We start from the raw sequence: 14637 nt of genomic DNA on the forward strand, positions 1-14637 counted from the left end.
CGTGGTAGGTTTATTTTTCATACCGGGATCTGAAAGCAAGTAGGGAAAACACCATTCTGCAAAGAATAACGGGAAGACGCTTGGAGGAGGATCTTGCACAACTAACTTTGCATCCGAGGGATATGCAATGCTTTGATTGGCCATTTTTCGAGCAAACCCAGTAGAATTTGAATCAGAAGGCGATTATTATTTTATTAGTGTTTCAACTTCCACTTGTTTCCCTACGCAACTGCCTAACTTAACTTGAACAAAACCTTTCAGGCACTCTGTCTCGGAACAGGTAACTAAAAATGACATATTGAAGTCTGGCATACTAGAGTACAACCCACAAATTGGGATTACGCTTTCAAAAGAGTTGAGAAAGGTGTCATGGGAACTGATTGATTGCATCGTTTTGCCTGTTAAAAAACTGAAGGACGACTATATTCTGGACAATCCCTTTTTTAGATTGAAGGTGAGTATTGTGTTCATAGAATGTGGGGTTTTAAACGCATTCTGCTTAAATCACTTTTCTAATGTCAAAACAACGTTCAGAAAGTTAAAAAACTGGTGTTAAAGACACTTGACATGGAGGAAATAAAGGAGTCTCTTGAATTGCTGTTTAATTACAGCAGAGAAACCCCTGACGTTTACAGGGAAATTTCTGAGCTGAGCATTGAAATAAACAAGTTGGGGTACAGGAGGGAGAAGGAGGATGATGCTTTTTTGGAAGGCTTTATTTTTGATTTTTTGCAACACATAAATAAGAACAAAACGAAAATACAAATAACATACGTCAAAAGACTAAAGCTCATAAATGCAAGCATATCAACATTGGATTTTTTCCAACTTATCAACAACGAGTCGGAGTTTTCTATGCTAAGCGACCTGGAATTAGTTGACTGCAGAATCAGGAGCCACTCAGATTCTTACTGCAGTAAAGGATTTTCGTTATTGCAGAACGAAAGCATAAAAAGGATTAAAGTTATTCGGACGGAACCATTTATCTCAAAGTACTGTTCTAAATTGGAGGTAAGTCTGCGCCGCTGCAAACTCTGCATTTTTTAATGCCACTTACAACTGCCCTTCTGTAGAAAATAACGTACGAACCTTCATTGAACTCCTTAAAAGACGAAACTATCCAAGACATTTACGACTTTTTGCCGAGTCAGGATAACACATCATATTACGATGAGGACTACTATTCCGATAAATCTGGACATGAGGGGTTCCATGTTGAAAGCGTGGAACTAATAGTACCCAGAGGCGTAAGGGACGACCACTTTATAGGCAACTGCTTCATTGGTTGTTTTCCACATATTGAGAATCTTAAAGAGCTAAAAATAACGGGAAACGGGAACAAATTGACAGCCAAGAGTAGGAGCTTCAAAGACACAAGGACAGACAACAAAGCAGGAACAAGAGACGGTTTTAATGATGACCACTTTCACCCAGATAAACTTGAGAGGCTAATACTGGTAAATATTTACGTTTCGCTGGAGACACTAGAGTACTTCCTTTATTTGTACAACTTTGAAAAAGAGTACATTCAGGCTCTAAATGGAGCGTTTAGCGACCTTGAGAATCAAATCGACAGGTACCCAGCCGTCCTGGTTGATCTTGGAGTTGACTTTGAGAGCTCGTCTAAATGCGACAAATACTCAATCAAGAAGTACACCAACAATCTGAGCATACAAGAGGAGTCTAACCTCATGATTAACTCTGACTTGAACAAGTACGGATTTGGCGATTTTAATTACAACTCAAAAAATGAGGACGGATGCGTTGGGAACATTTACGAATATAACAAAGGATTCGGAAGGGGGAAAGGATACGGAGGGATATTCGGACTCGGAAGCAAGAGCCGTGGTCATTCAAACAGGAACTCTGCAGGAACTGGCGCCAACTGTTGCTCCGATTCGGATTTCCAATTCGAATTTGCGTCAGCGAGTAGGAGAGAAGCACCATTGGGTGTAAACAAGAACGATTCCAGAGTGGATATGCTTGGATTCGAAAACCAACATATCTATGACAAGAATGAAGCCTATGTGAAGCCATACATTCATGTAAAAAAGTGGGAAATACTCGTGCAAACCAGAAACTGCAAGAAAATGGTTGAAATGGAGCGTGGAAGGAAGGAAATAAACGCGAACAAGTATGGGATCAAGATAATGGACGAACAAACAGAGTGCATACTATTAAACGACGAAGAAGTAAGTAGCATTATGTGCAGTCTAATCTCAAAGACACTTGTTTGCAATGTAATTGATCACAGCAAAACTAAGCTGATACTCTCTCCGTATGTAATTAATTTTTCTATAGGATATGATAATCTTATATATTCTGGATATTTGCTAAATATTCTGCACTATTATCAAGAAAGTATTGTTGAACTATCAATACTAACCTGTCTGATTCCAATGGGCAACTTGTACTTCAACAAACTGAAGCTAAACAACATCAAAGTACTCAAGGTGTCTTTGTTCAAAAATAATGATCTTACCCCCACCGATCTCATTGACTTGTGTAGGTGGTTAAACAGTTACGGGAAGAAACTCGAAGAAGTGCATATCAGGGTGACTGGAATCACGTCCGACTGGGTTCCCTGCGATGACGAGATAACCAAATTGGAGTTGACGTGGAAAAAAATATCCCCAATTGCTGGAAGAAACGGAAAGGTCAAATTTGAGTGCTGCTTTGCTGATCACATATTCTCTAAAATAAACAAAAATGGTGACCTTCACGAAGACGAAAGCTCGGATTGACTCATTGGCCCTCAGTATGCAAGATCTCCTGGCTGGCTGTTCTGTGCCGCTAAAACACTATGCACCCCCACGACCGACTCTGAGTCGCTGGGCGCGCGCGGGACGCTGGTGGAGGGCAAACCGAGCAGCTAGAAAACAAACTAGTCCTTAAACCTAATTAGCCTAAAATGTAATCAAGAGAAGTTATCTGCATCTGTGGCTGTGATAGCAATACTAGAAAGTGCGATTTCGATTCAACAGCAACCGACATGAAAGAGTAGCAGTTGCTTACTGGTGCTTTGCGGCTAAGAGATATTATATAAGCACGTATACGTCCTGTATGAGACTCAACATTCTCGCAACCCCACAAGACCGCCATTCGAAACTCTGTAATCGCCTGATGCAAGGCACCACACCTTGCTCCATTCCCTCTTCTGGACCCTGCTCCCTTTACAACGGATCATAGTACATCAAAATCTAAGCAATTTCTGTCTCCCGTCTCTTGAGAAGAACGGCAAGTGCCATTTCAATCAGAGTTGATGCTTCTCGACATATGACCCACATAGTGCAGGTTTTCAATTGCGAGCCTTCTAATGTAGGAAGACTCCCCCTCGCCCACGTCTTTCCCCGTCGAGTACTCGTCCTCGAGTTTAGAGAGACCGTCAAATATAGTTGCCTTTAGTTGGATGTCTTGAATAATGTCCAAGTTGTCTATTGTGTTCTTCCTCAACAGTCTCTCTACAGTGGCGGTATAAAATCTGGCGACAACTTGTTGATTTGCAAGTGCAATGTGGATACTTGTAATGTCAGTAACGAGTTTAAAGTGTTCCTTTTTGATGTCAGAGATGTTGTTCAACGCAACCTCTAGACTCTTGAATATACTCTTAATGTTTTCGTTTTCTAACCAGCACAAAGACTCCTCGCTGTTTACAATGTAGTTGAAAATGCTCTCCTTGTACGACTCCCATTTTTCAAGCCTGCCAGCATGATTAAATTCATTCTCTTCTAGTTTCAAGGAAAACTGCATAGTTGCGTTGTATCGCGTATAGATGTTGTCCAAAAGCGTGAGTATGGAGTCCAAATGATACTGCTCGATTTGTTCATCGTATTCCTCCGAGGGAGCCCATATTAAATGGCTCGAGTCCACTCCCTCTAAGAACGGAAACAGTAGTGGATTGCGCTTCACGCTCTTATAATTGCATTTCTCAGTGAGTCGGATCAAATTATAATGAACCTCATTCAGCGGCTTCATTATTTTATCGTATCTATCGTAAAGCTTGAACAACATTTCCCTAAGTTCATAGAATTTTATATACGACTTTTCCAGTTTCTTTCGGATCTTCTTCTCGCTCTTTAATATGCTCTTAAATCTTCTCTTACCCTCCTTTGAGTACAATATCGAAACCAAATCATAGGCAAATACATAGCTTGTTCTCAGCGAAACTATGTATTGTCTGGACACCTCAAAGAAAGGAATGCTGCTCAACTCTTTCATTTCAACATCATCGTCGTAATCGTAACCCTCATCTTTGATGGGAGTGTTAGTGTTTTCGTCTATATCTATATTATATTCGCTTTCAGAGAATCTCGAACCAAAGTCCATGTCAAAATTCTCGTTGTTGGAAGTTGAGTTGCCCCGTTCATCAACAACGTACTGCGAATTTACATCCATGTACTCCATTCTCCTCTTTACCTCTCTTTCTCTCTCGCTAATCAAGGACGCTATGTACTCTCTATTTCTCACAAACTCTCTTGTAATTTCAATATGTCTAATAGACAGCAAATGAGAATGCAACTCCAGAATAAAGTCTGCAAATTTTTTCCTATATAACTCCCGACGAATTCTCTTGGATTTCTTTCCCTCCAAAGTGTAAATCCTCTCGTTCAAAAAGATTTTGTTTTGCGAAAATAATCTCTTGAAGTAAACAGACATCGGTTCCTTGTATTTGACGTCAGCCAGAGTTGGAAACTCAACAAAGGCATCCGCTTCCGTATTTGACGACCTCCCGTATTTTGGTACTGTTACATCACGGTCATTATAAGGCCTCCAATTCACATTGTGATTTATATTTCTTTCCTCCAGTTTCCAGTAATCTTCAAAAGAACTAGCAGAGACGAATCCAGTATCAAACCCCTCAATCAGAGCAGTCGCCATCTGTTTACTGTCAAACCCTAATACGGACATATCACTCACTATAGATTCTTTGTTTGAGGATGAAATAATGTGCCTAAACTTGATATTAGGGAACCTTCTTATAGTTTGTGCTATTTCATAACGTTGGTAAGTTGTAGTCAAGGAGTAATTGTAAAATAACCATGATATTACTTGAAGAAATGTCTTTGATTCTTTCGGTTCGAATGTGAATATATGTCCCCCATCATCCGAGGTAGATACTATATCTACAACGATATCATTATCAGTTTTTGCCTTCCCTAATCTGAAACATCTATTTATGGCACCTTGAATGTTAATTGCCTTCACTATAGAACCATCACCAAAAACTCCAAGACCCTCAATTTCAGTAGGCTCCAGAATCAATGGATACGATGTTGTTGCTCTGATAACAGAAGGAATCAGTGTAATTGGCGTTTCCTCATTAAATAAATACTTAATACCTTCTCTATAGTTTAATGCCAACACAGACCAATAAGATCCCTTAAATCTCCTTCTGTTCTGTATAATATGTCTCATAAATAAAGATATCGGGCTTGATGAGCATAGATAACCCGGCCCCTTATTTAAAATTCCCAATAACTTAACAACCTTAGATACTGAAATCTGAGCTATGTCATCCTTGCAATCATGAACATTCTTTCTTGAGAAGAAATTCCAAATAGCCGCTCCCTCTGTTGTAAAATGTGCTGATTGACCAGTTAGGTAAAATTGCTTCCACATAGTGTTTAGTGCTCCTATTGATACTCCGGAAACGACATCCCATCTTAGTTTCACTCCCAATAATCGATAACGCATTGCGAGACCATTCATTGCTCCAGATGAATGAGAACCTTTTGCTCCTCCCCCGCTAACCGCAAGTATATAACACTTGGATTGAGATGCGTCCTGGAACCTTTTTTCGATCTGTGGCTTTAAGTCTAACAATGTATCTGCGAGTTTTCCCTTCCTCGTTAATTTCATTGTAGAATTCAGTATTTCATTGACTCTGTCATTAATTTCATCTTCAGACAAATCAGAGATATCCTCCTCAGAAAACTTATACCTTTTAGATGGCCTTGTAGATTTCACATCCTCTGATTCAGAGTTTGATACTATCTCATTCAACAAGTCCGTGTCATTTACATCTAAAATCGTTGAAGAAATATCAATATTGTTTGGCTCACCGTCCTCGAGAGTATTGGTTGAATTTTCATTGGCTAACAACTCCTGAGAAACATAAACTGATCCGGGTCTAGGAGTTGATAAACTAGATGTATTATTACTTAACGGAGTTAACTTCACCGTTCTAGCAGCCACAAATACATCTTTAATGAAAAATAATAGTTGAAATAAAGTAATAAATACCAGTTTGCTTGTTAACGGGATACTATTGTACGTCACTCGCATTTTATATAATTGACAAACAGCAGACAATTTAACCTCATAAACTCCAAATGCGTCAATATTCGGTCTTCAGACCTGAATATCATATATGGTTACAACGAGGACGTCCAAGGGCGAAAATTCCGGAAAACCAACGATTATCGAAATGAATCCTCAAACACGGAAGTATAAGATGTACAAGGTGACAAGAAATGCTTACGCAAGTATCACCTATGTTATATTATAAGCAACCTCTAACAAGACTTATTTAAAATTTCATCCATTTACCACCTTTAAAATATTTATTTTCCTCTCCGTACTATAACTGTGCTAATATACCATAAATAAAATTTTAATGGTTTTATTAATATGTTGCCCTGTTTAACACTATTATTTTAAATTGGCGGCAATGTACGGTACCCCAGTTCTACCCCATTTTTAGCCACAACCTTTAAATGTGAAGCCATTTTGATTTTATAACTGATTGTAATGGTGTTTGGCGCCCACAGGACCATTTATTTAAGTTTAAACGGGGTTAGAACGTGGAGCAATATTTGAGCAGAATGACTCAAGGTAGTGGGTAACGGGGAAATATATGTTTTGCATATAATGGGTCAGAATAAGTGCGAAAATAATACAGAGGCACAGTTCGAGCCTCAACGCTATTTAAGGAGGGGAGTTTTTTCATCAGTTGACCTATATGCATCTGCATTTAGCGACGTGCCTGAATCAGTATGCGTAATTAGATTTCCGGAACACGCTGCGGAGGAACTGGGTGAGCTATTACAGAAGGGAAAAGGGTTTCCATTGGGTATACACCCAACTCCATTTGAGGACTTTAGGATATTCGATGTGCACATTTTGGGCCGAGACTACGTAGGAATACTTGTGGACCTGCCGTGTAACGTTGAAGTATATAAAAGTTTGGATTGCGAGAACCTGTTTAAATCGACTAATCTAAGTCAAATGTTGTATATATACGATGCCAGAAACCTGCCGAACTCGTTTATTGTTTACTCTGGTGTAAACCCAAATGAAGTTTACTATGGCCAACTCAAATCAAGTACGGCCTATTTAGACCCTTGCTTCGTTTCGTTCATTAGCTACCTGAAAGATGTCCTTAACTGGGAGTGGCCGTCTGGACTGCTTCCTGCCAGCAGGAACATAAGATCGAGAAAATACAGAAGCACTGAGTTGTTTGATATAAACGAAGTTATCGAGGCGGAACAGGAGATATTGGATAGAGTGTCGATGCCGAATCAAGACATGTTTGTCATAGAAATGGTGCCTAAAAGTCAGATGGACCAGCAGATTGACTTATTCAATAATGAAGATCAGGAGAACTCGCCTTTTCCAACTGACTCGTTTTACAACAGAGCCAAAAAGGCGACTTGCATGGGAGTTATAGGAAAAGACGATAACTTAAGAGACATGATTGGCGGGTTTGAAGTGGAGGACTTAAGCGAAAGTGACGGTGAATATTGCTATTTTGAATTTGATGAAATTCAAAGCGATATTAGTGACGCCATTTTCAGGGAAAGTCTGGATGGCGAGGATCTTAAATTAAGCACGGACGATAATGTCTCTGTTGACGATAGTCAAACAAGTTATGAAGACAGAAACTATGATCAGTTTAACTCCGACTCCAGGCCCTTCATTCAAGAGCAACTTTATGCCCAAATGCAAACTGAAAATGCCGATGAATTCGCCTTTCAAGACAACGATCAATACCCTTTTATTGAAGAGTTGGACTCAAGCAATTCGCCATACAGTGAAGTCTAACAGAGTTATAAGGGCGAACAACATCTATATAAATACGCTAATAATTTAAATTTAATTAAATTTCCTTAACCATACTGAACTTTATTGCTTTTAACCTAAGAATAAGAACCGGTTACTACTCCTCATTACTAAGCCATGAAAACAGAATGCTCCTGACCACGGCAAGTGTTTTATAAGATTTATGCAAGAATAATAAAAGCAAAGTATGAGTTGATATGCTATCGATAATATACATATAAAAGTTGGTGATTTTTTTGTTAGTAATAGAAAATAACGGTTACTTTAGCTTTCCTGGCTATTTTCTGCGTTGTCTCTGCCTTCTGGAACGTCACCTTCGCCGTTGATCTTGTTGCTACCACCGCTATTGTCAGCGGAGCTCGAACCCAGCTCGGCTACTTCCTTTTTGTCATTGTCAACTGAAGCACTCTCCTGAGACTCTGACTTCTTCTCAGCAACCGTTGATCTGGCGTTAGTTAACTGCTCGTTGGATTTTGCGGAAGGTAGGTCTTTTCTGAGATTAGCAGATGAAGGAGCAGGTTTCAAAGAGGATCTGTTTGATTGGGTTCCCTTCTTTTCTCCTCTTTGAATGAGACTCTGGAAGAAGCCTTTCAAAGAAGGATCCCCTCCACCAGTAGATGTATTTGAATTGCCCTGGCCCAATGTAGATTTAGCCGACTTTAATCTCTGGCTTGCTGGAACAGATAGAGGAGATGAGTTCTTTAAATTACCAACACTCGTTTGCTGTTCTCCAGTTGATTGTTTGCCGTCCTCGTCAACAACTGTTGACGTTCCTGAAGTTGGTGAATACTGAACAGAACCTCCATCAGCGGACCCAGCGTTAACTGAAGCTCCGATTCCTATTGTAGAAGGTGAAAACGACTCTATCTCCGGAACCTGCGACTTAATTGAATCTAAGAAGCTGTTTAAAGATAGAATGTTTCTGTCAAAAGCAGTAGAAAGACCGTGGTCAAGATTTCTATCTTTGTTCTCGGAAGATATCGCAGAATAATTTGACTTCTGAACCAATTCTTCATACACCAATTTATCTACATCAATAACTGTGTCTAATGGAAGACTCTTTAAATTTGTTTTAGGAAGTACGCAAATTATTGAATTATTCGCAGTTATGACTTTATTCAAAGGATCAATTTTTGCTCCTTCTTCATCCCTAAATGGGACCCCAAAAAGTCTGTGTAGTAAGTATCTTAAAAGTACACTTACTCCAAAAGACTGATGAATGTCCCAAGAATTCTCAACGCTCGTAACAAAATAACTCATTCCGTATGAATCTCCAATGCTCATTAAAAATGAAAGTGCAAAAGGGATCAATGGGACTCCACTTATACCCGTAGGAACCGTAAACCTCTTTCCAACATCTGATTTTGCAATAACAACTGCTATTGGTATCCCTAAATTCACCTTTGGATATAATTCTATAGATCTACTTTCATCTCCATCCTGATTCGATTCTTCGGATTCATTTTTAGAATTGTTTTCCGAATTTATATCTTCCGTTTTTCTTTTGTCACCAATTCCAACACCATCTGAACATAACGTGTCAAAATAATGGCTTATTTCCCGAATCATAACATTCTGCAGCTGCGGAGACAGTTTTGAATCCTCCAAAGAACGCATCCAAATGCTTTGGATTTCCTGTATCCATGTAGAAAAGTCGTCATTCAATGTCCAAGGAAGAGATCCGTCCAACACAATCAAAAACATCACGTTTGGTGATCTAAGGGAAATTAAATCTTCTCCAGAGATACTTGATATTGAGGCTCCTGCTTCTTCATCTCCAACATCTAAAGAATCACGTGCCTGGTTTTCGTCTATTACATTGTTATTATTGTTTATTCCTGGATGTGTATCCGTACTTTGACCATTCAATATTGATACCAAACGTTTGACTATTTCGTCAGACATCTCGCAGTGGTCTATACTCCAAATATCTATTGTTGCTTTTCGGGTGGCCACAGTCTTTGAGTCGTCCAACTCATTATCATCACTACTTGAATTTTCGTCTAAATCACCATCCTCCTTCTCTCTTAAAATATCACTCGAGACCCTTATGCTCGAATAATACAATCCCATATAAGGAATTTTTTCAGAAGCTAAATTTGAAGCCAAATAAGACTCATTGTTTACACCAGTTCTTTGTTCTTTTGTCTTTTCCCTATCCCTCTCCCCCATCCTTTTCAGCTCTTCTATTAGTTCAGATTTGCCACTGTTTGCCCTACCCATCACAAATACTGTCCCGTAAAAGTCCTCAGCCTTATTCATGTCCTTATTCTTCAAGCAACTCTTCAAAATGTCTTGCCAAAGACCCTGATTCTCTTGCTTAAGTCCCGGGCCTCCCACTCCGCCTGCAACGTACTTTGAAGTAAATTTCGTAAAAGATGTCGATATAGAATGACCAATCGAAAAGGACTCTCCACGAGATCCTCTCGGTAGGTGCAACATACTGCTTTGTTTTCTCATTCTAAATTCAAACCTTCCTATTCGGTCCTAAGCTGCCTGGTTATAATCGTCTGATACGTCTGCGTCAACCTTCTTATTGCCTCTGCTTCCTTGTGTTCACTTACTACTCTTATATGTGTGTGTGCGTACATATATGTATTTGTTTCTCTTTTTTATTATTCTTATTAATTCCTTCAATATTTCCCTTTGTTCTTTTTCCCTCTAAATTATCCTTATATCGTTTTGGCGGCAACCCTTAACAAAGATTATTTTAATGTATTTTTTTGCAAGGAAAAAAATGTGATTTTAAAATTACGTATAAATTCAAATCCCGGTACCTAACTAATAAAATAATTTTTTGTTACTTCTTTTTCTAACTTGCTATTAATTTATGTGGAGAAAGAGCAAAATTTATCGAGCATAAATAGATTGAATGCATTTTACTTGAAGGAACAAAGGAATAATTAGATGCATTGTTCGCCTGTTTGATGGATAAGGTCCAACTTGGATATTGAGTTGAACACTTGCAGGAAGTATTTTTTGTCATTTTGATATATGTAAGGAAGCTGAGAAAATGACAACAAGAAATTATTTTTTTTCAATACTGCTTCTTTTAAGTGTGTTTTCTCCGAAGACTTTCTGCTCAGAGCAGGAGATTAATTGTCAAGATTTAAGGTTTCAAGCATCACCCACTTCGCCTTCTTCTCCTCGATCTTGCTCCCCATTTTCAAATTTGGTACCCTCTGTGAGTGAAATGGAGCCTATTGAGGCCAGAGCCGGTGATGAGAAACTTGGAAAAGTAAAGTCAGAGTCGCTCAAGTTCCAGTTGAAAGATAAAAGCTTTTTCACAGAAGAACTAAGCAAATTGCTAGATTTTAATTCAATAGTGTCTGCTTCTTGTGGAATCGATTCACTCAAGAAGGTAGGTGGCTGGTTGAATAAACACAAAAATTCGTTGCCATTTTGGCCTTCAGTTTATATTCCACCTCCAAAAAACTTGATTACATTTTACGGTTGTGATTGGACAATATGTGAAAGGGAAGTTGAAAATCAAGCATCCAACAAACTAAACACACTTCAAACTAAAGTTTTAAAAGGTTCTTCTAACTCTGAACACAAGAACGAGGACAACAATACTTCCATCGAAAACAAATTAAAGGGAGAGGACATTTCAAAAGGAGATATTTTAAATGCTTTGAGTATTTGGTGGTGTCAAAAGGCTCTACCTCAACTTATAACCGACAAGGAGACTGCTTTTCAAACAATATTTAAAGAATTCTCGCTTCCAATTGTTGATCAAGGTTTGGTTTCGGATGTAGATGAAATTGCAGCTGGAACTACAGAGACAACCTCGAATATAGATGACAATGAAGACAACTTATTGGAATCATCTTCTGATGATGTGAAGGTATCTATGATTATTCCAAATGATATAGCAGGTTCCAAAGATGCTTATTCCTATCCAAATAAATTGGTTTTCCTCAAAAGCGCCTTGATTAAGCCTATTGACTGTTATATTTTGGATAAGAACAAAAACCTACAAACAATAAAGAGTGAGCTTAGAGAATTGATTGACTCTGAACGAAACAGGTTAGAATCCAACTTGGCTTTTGTATTGCAAATTGAAAGATCAATATGGAAAACAAGCAAAGCTTTCTCTATTCTCGGAAAGAATATTATTTCCGTTCAAAGGCTTATTGGAACTTCCAGATTGTATACTGAGGAAATAAGGAGAGATTTTTTCAAAATCCTCTCACTTATGGAAAATAATGCTCTTGACAAAAATGTAAATGGCCAATTGGTGGGCTTTGATGATCTTGAAATTATTATATTAGAGATTTGTCGTATCCAATCAATAACAGATGCTATTTCTACCGTTACTATAAAACTTATTAAAAGGAATAAATTTTCAAAAACTACTGCTCAAGATGCCGAACACCTGCTCATGGATTGGATGTTTGCAGACATGAATATAAGTAAATCCATGATCCCTAATACAAAACCTGCAATTACCAGAAAAAGTAGTCCACTTTTTATCGATAGGTACAAAAGAATGAAAGCCAACGGCAAAATCATTTATAAATGCATTAACCAACCTGAAAAAGATTAACGGAAGAAAAACTTCGATTAATTATTATGTGTTCAATACCAAAGAAATATATTTAAGCATGTTTAAAATGGGAGGAAGTCAGAATGCCAAAATGATCTCTTAAACATACCTCTCTCCCTAAACTATTGCATAATATGCGCGTATTTTCAAAGAAATAGACGCATTCCAAACAATGTAGAACAATTCAAACACCTAGGAACGGAAGATTTTTTTCACACAAATTAGGGCCACCGTCGTATCCCTATAAGCACATATCATACTTGTGTATGTGGGGAAAACAAAGCACATTAAAGATATATAGTATTTCCAACAAGATTCCCTATACCAACCTCGTTGTTCTATCTAAGAATTTAGCAGAGGAAAATACAAGAAATGTAATTAATTTATTTCAATTGTAAAGTTTAACATGTATTTACACGAAACGTGCAAGTTACTTTAAGTATAGCTGTTATTTGGTACCTTTAAATAAAACAAGCGGGTAACTAGTGAATTATTACTCGCCCAAGTTACTTTTAATATATTATAGTGGAAAAATAAAAATAGAGAATAATGGAAATTATTTTTTTATTTCGACAAATTTTTTTGAATAAAGTTTTCGTTCCTCTAACTGATACGCCCTGTTTATTTCAATTACTTATCTTTATACTTTGGATGTTGGTTGCTATCCACCTATATAGATTAGGATAAGTTAGTTAATATGGTTTATTGAGTGTGTTGTCGTGTTGTCGCATTATATCATTGATCAGAAAGATTCTGTTTAAGCTCTTTAAATGTGTGCGTAGTAGCCTCACCTGTACATTTGTTAATCTCTGGCCTCGGTATCTTTGGTTTCTTTAGATTCGGTTTCTGCGTCAGAAGCTGAAGGAGCTGATTCCGGTGTTTCTCCTGAACCAGATTCAGACAAAGAACTGGCCAAGTCAGTGTAGGTGGCCTCCAATTCGCTGTCGAATTTTTGACAGTAATTTGTAGGACCATTTTTAAGAGAGGTTAGGAGCTCTTCTTTGTTCATAACCTCACTTTCCAAAAATAGAACTAAATCACAATTTTGTTTATATTTTTCTGATTGTTGGGAAATCTTTTTGTTACTTTCTGTAATTGAATGAATTGAATCTTTTAGTTCTTTTATCATCAGTTTAACACTATCCAGTATTAATAATTCAAGTTCGGAAATTCCAATAGAGAGGGAGAAATCCCCACTTAGAAATTCAAAAATTAACTTCCCCAAGTTTAGTCTTCGTTCATTATATGCTATTTCCTGAACTGCTATATTTTTTTCAAGCATTTCCATAGAACTCATGCTGCTCAAACTTTCTAGCGAACTGATTCTTTTTTTGTATTTATCTGTCCTCCTCTCGCTTTGCTCCATTATGTTTGTCAACGTTGACTTGTACGCCAAAATGACTTTAATGATGTCCCAACAAGCGTAATAAACACTCGAAATCAATTCAATCATTTGCTCGATAATTGGGGAAACAATGTCCAACTGATCTAAAGTAATGTACAAATTCAGATAAGAATCCACTGATTCAGTTTTAAGTGTCAAGAAGCATTGCAGTACACTGTCCACACTTAATCCAGCACTTTCAGAAAAAAAATGTGACGTTGACTGAGAAGTAGACATCTTATACAAATTAGAGACTTTCTCCGACAATTCTAAACAATTTACCATCTTTGAGACAATGAAGACTCCGGTTGAATAAGCCTCTAAAACATCGTTAGTCGGTGACAAACCTGCAAGATACTCATTTTTTCTTTTAAAATCTTCACTTTTTTCGGAAAGGCTATTGAACCACTCAAAAAACGAGTTGAGAGTTGGAAACTTTAACGGTAACTCCAAAAGCTCCACTGATCCCCCTACTGATGTATCTGATTTATCTTGATTTGATATGGGCTGTTTTTTTTCCAACTTAGGACGAACCTCATCCGAAAGAGAGGAGTTAAACCCTATAAAAACTAAAACACCAATATATAAACATATAAAGTACACAAATCCTACTTTAAACCCCATTATATACGCACAAATACAT

General features: G+C 37.8%; 6 protein-coding genes across 6 annotated transcripts; 3 read left to right on the top strand and 3 right to left on the bottom strand.

Moving 5' to 3' along the window:
• Positions 1 to 567: 567 nt before the first annotated feature.
• FG386_002883 (uncharacterized protein) lies at positions 568 to 2744 on the top strand (the record flags this gene model as incomplete). The annotated part of the gene is made up of 2 exons (XM_067342568.1): positions 568 to 1011; positions 1074 to 2744. 2 exons carry the CDS (start codon positions 568 to 570, stop codon positions 2742 to 2744), a joined length of 2115 nt encoding a protein of 704 aa, XP_067197387.1.
• A 505-nt stretch (positions 2745 to 3249) lies between these two features.
• FG386_002884 (uncharacterized protein) lies at positions 3250 to 6285 on the bottom strand (the record flags this gene model as incomplete). Its single annotated transcript, XM_067342569.1, has 1 exon — positions 3250 to 6285. One exon carries the CDS (start codon positions 6283 to 6285, stop codon positions 3250 to 3252), a length of 3036 nt encoding a protein of 1011 aa, XP_067197388.1.
• A 585-nt stretch (positions 6286 to 6870) lies between these two features.
• Positions 6871 to 8043, top strand: FG386_002886 (transcription factor TAF7p/TAFII55; the record flags this gene model as incomplete). Its single annotated transcript, XM_067342571.1, has 1 exon — positions 6871 to 8043. The coding sequence occupies one exon, from the start codon at positions 6871 to 6873 to the stop codon at positions 8041 to 8043; it is 1173 nt and encodes a 390-aa protein (XP_067197390.1).
• Positions 8044 to 8325: 282 nt separating this feature from the next.
• FG386_002887 (uncharacterized protein) lies at positions 8326 to 10521 on the bottom strand (the record flags this gene model as incomplete). Its single annotated transcript, XM_067342572.1, has 1 exon — positions 8326 to 10521. The coding sequence occupies one exon, from the start codon at positions 10519 to 10521 to the stop codon at positions 8326 to 8328; it is 2196 nt and encodes a 731-aa protein (XP_067197391.1).
• A 553-nt stretch (positions 10522 to 11074) lies between these two features.
• Positions 11075 to 12610, top strand: FG386_002888 (uncharacterized protein; the record flags this gene model as incomplete). The annotated part of the gene is made up of 1 exon (XM_067342573.1): positions 11075 to 12610. The coding sequence occupies one exon, from the start codon at positions 11075 to 11077 to the stop codon at positions 12608 to 12610; it is 1536 nt and encodes a 511-aa protein (XP_067197392.1).
• Positions 12611 to 13412: 802 nt separating this feature from the next.
• On the bottom strand, positions 13413 to 14618 carry FG386_002889 (uncharacterized protein; the record flags this gene model as incomplete). The annotated part of the gene is made up of 1 exon (XM_067342574.1): positions 13413 to 14618. One exon carries the CDS (start codon positions 14616 to 14618, stop codon positions 13413 to 13415), a length of 1206 nt encoding a protein of 401 aa, XP_067197393.1.
• Positions 14619 to 14637: the final 19 nt, after the last annotated feature.

Source organism: Cryptosporidium ryanae, assembly GCF_009792415.1.
Source record: "Cryptosporidium ryanae isolate 45019 chromosome Unknown contig_6, whole genome shotgun sequence".
In the NCBI taxonomy this organism is placed as follows: domain Eukaryota; phylum Apicomplexa; class Conoidasida; order Eucoccidiorida; family Cryptosporidiidae; genus Cryptosporidium; species Cryptosporidium ryanae.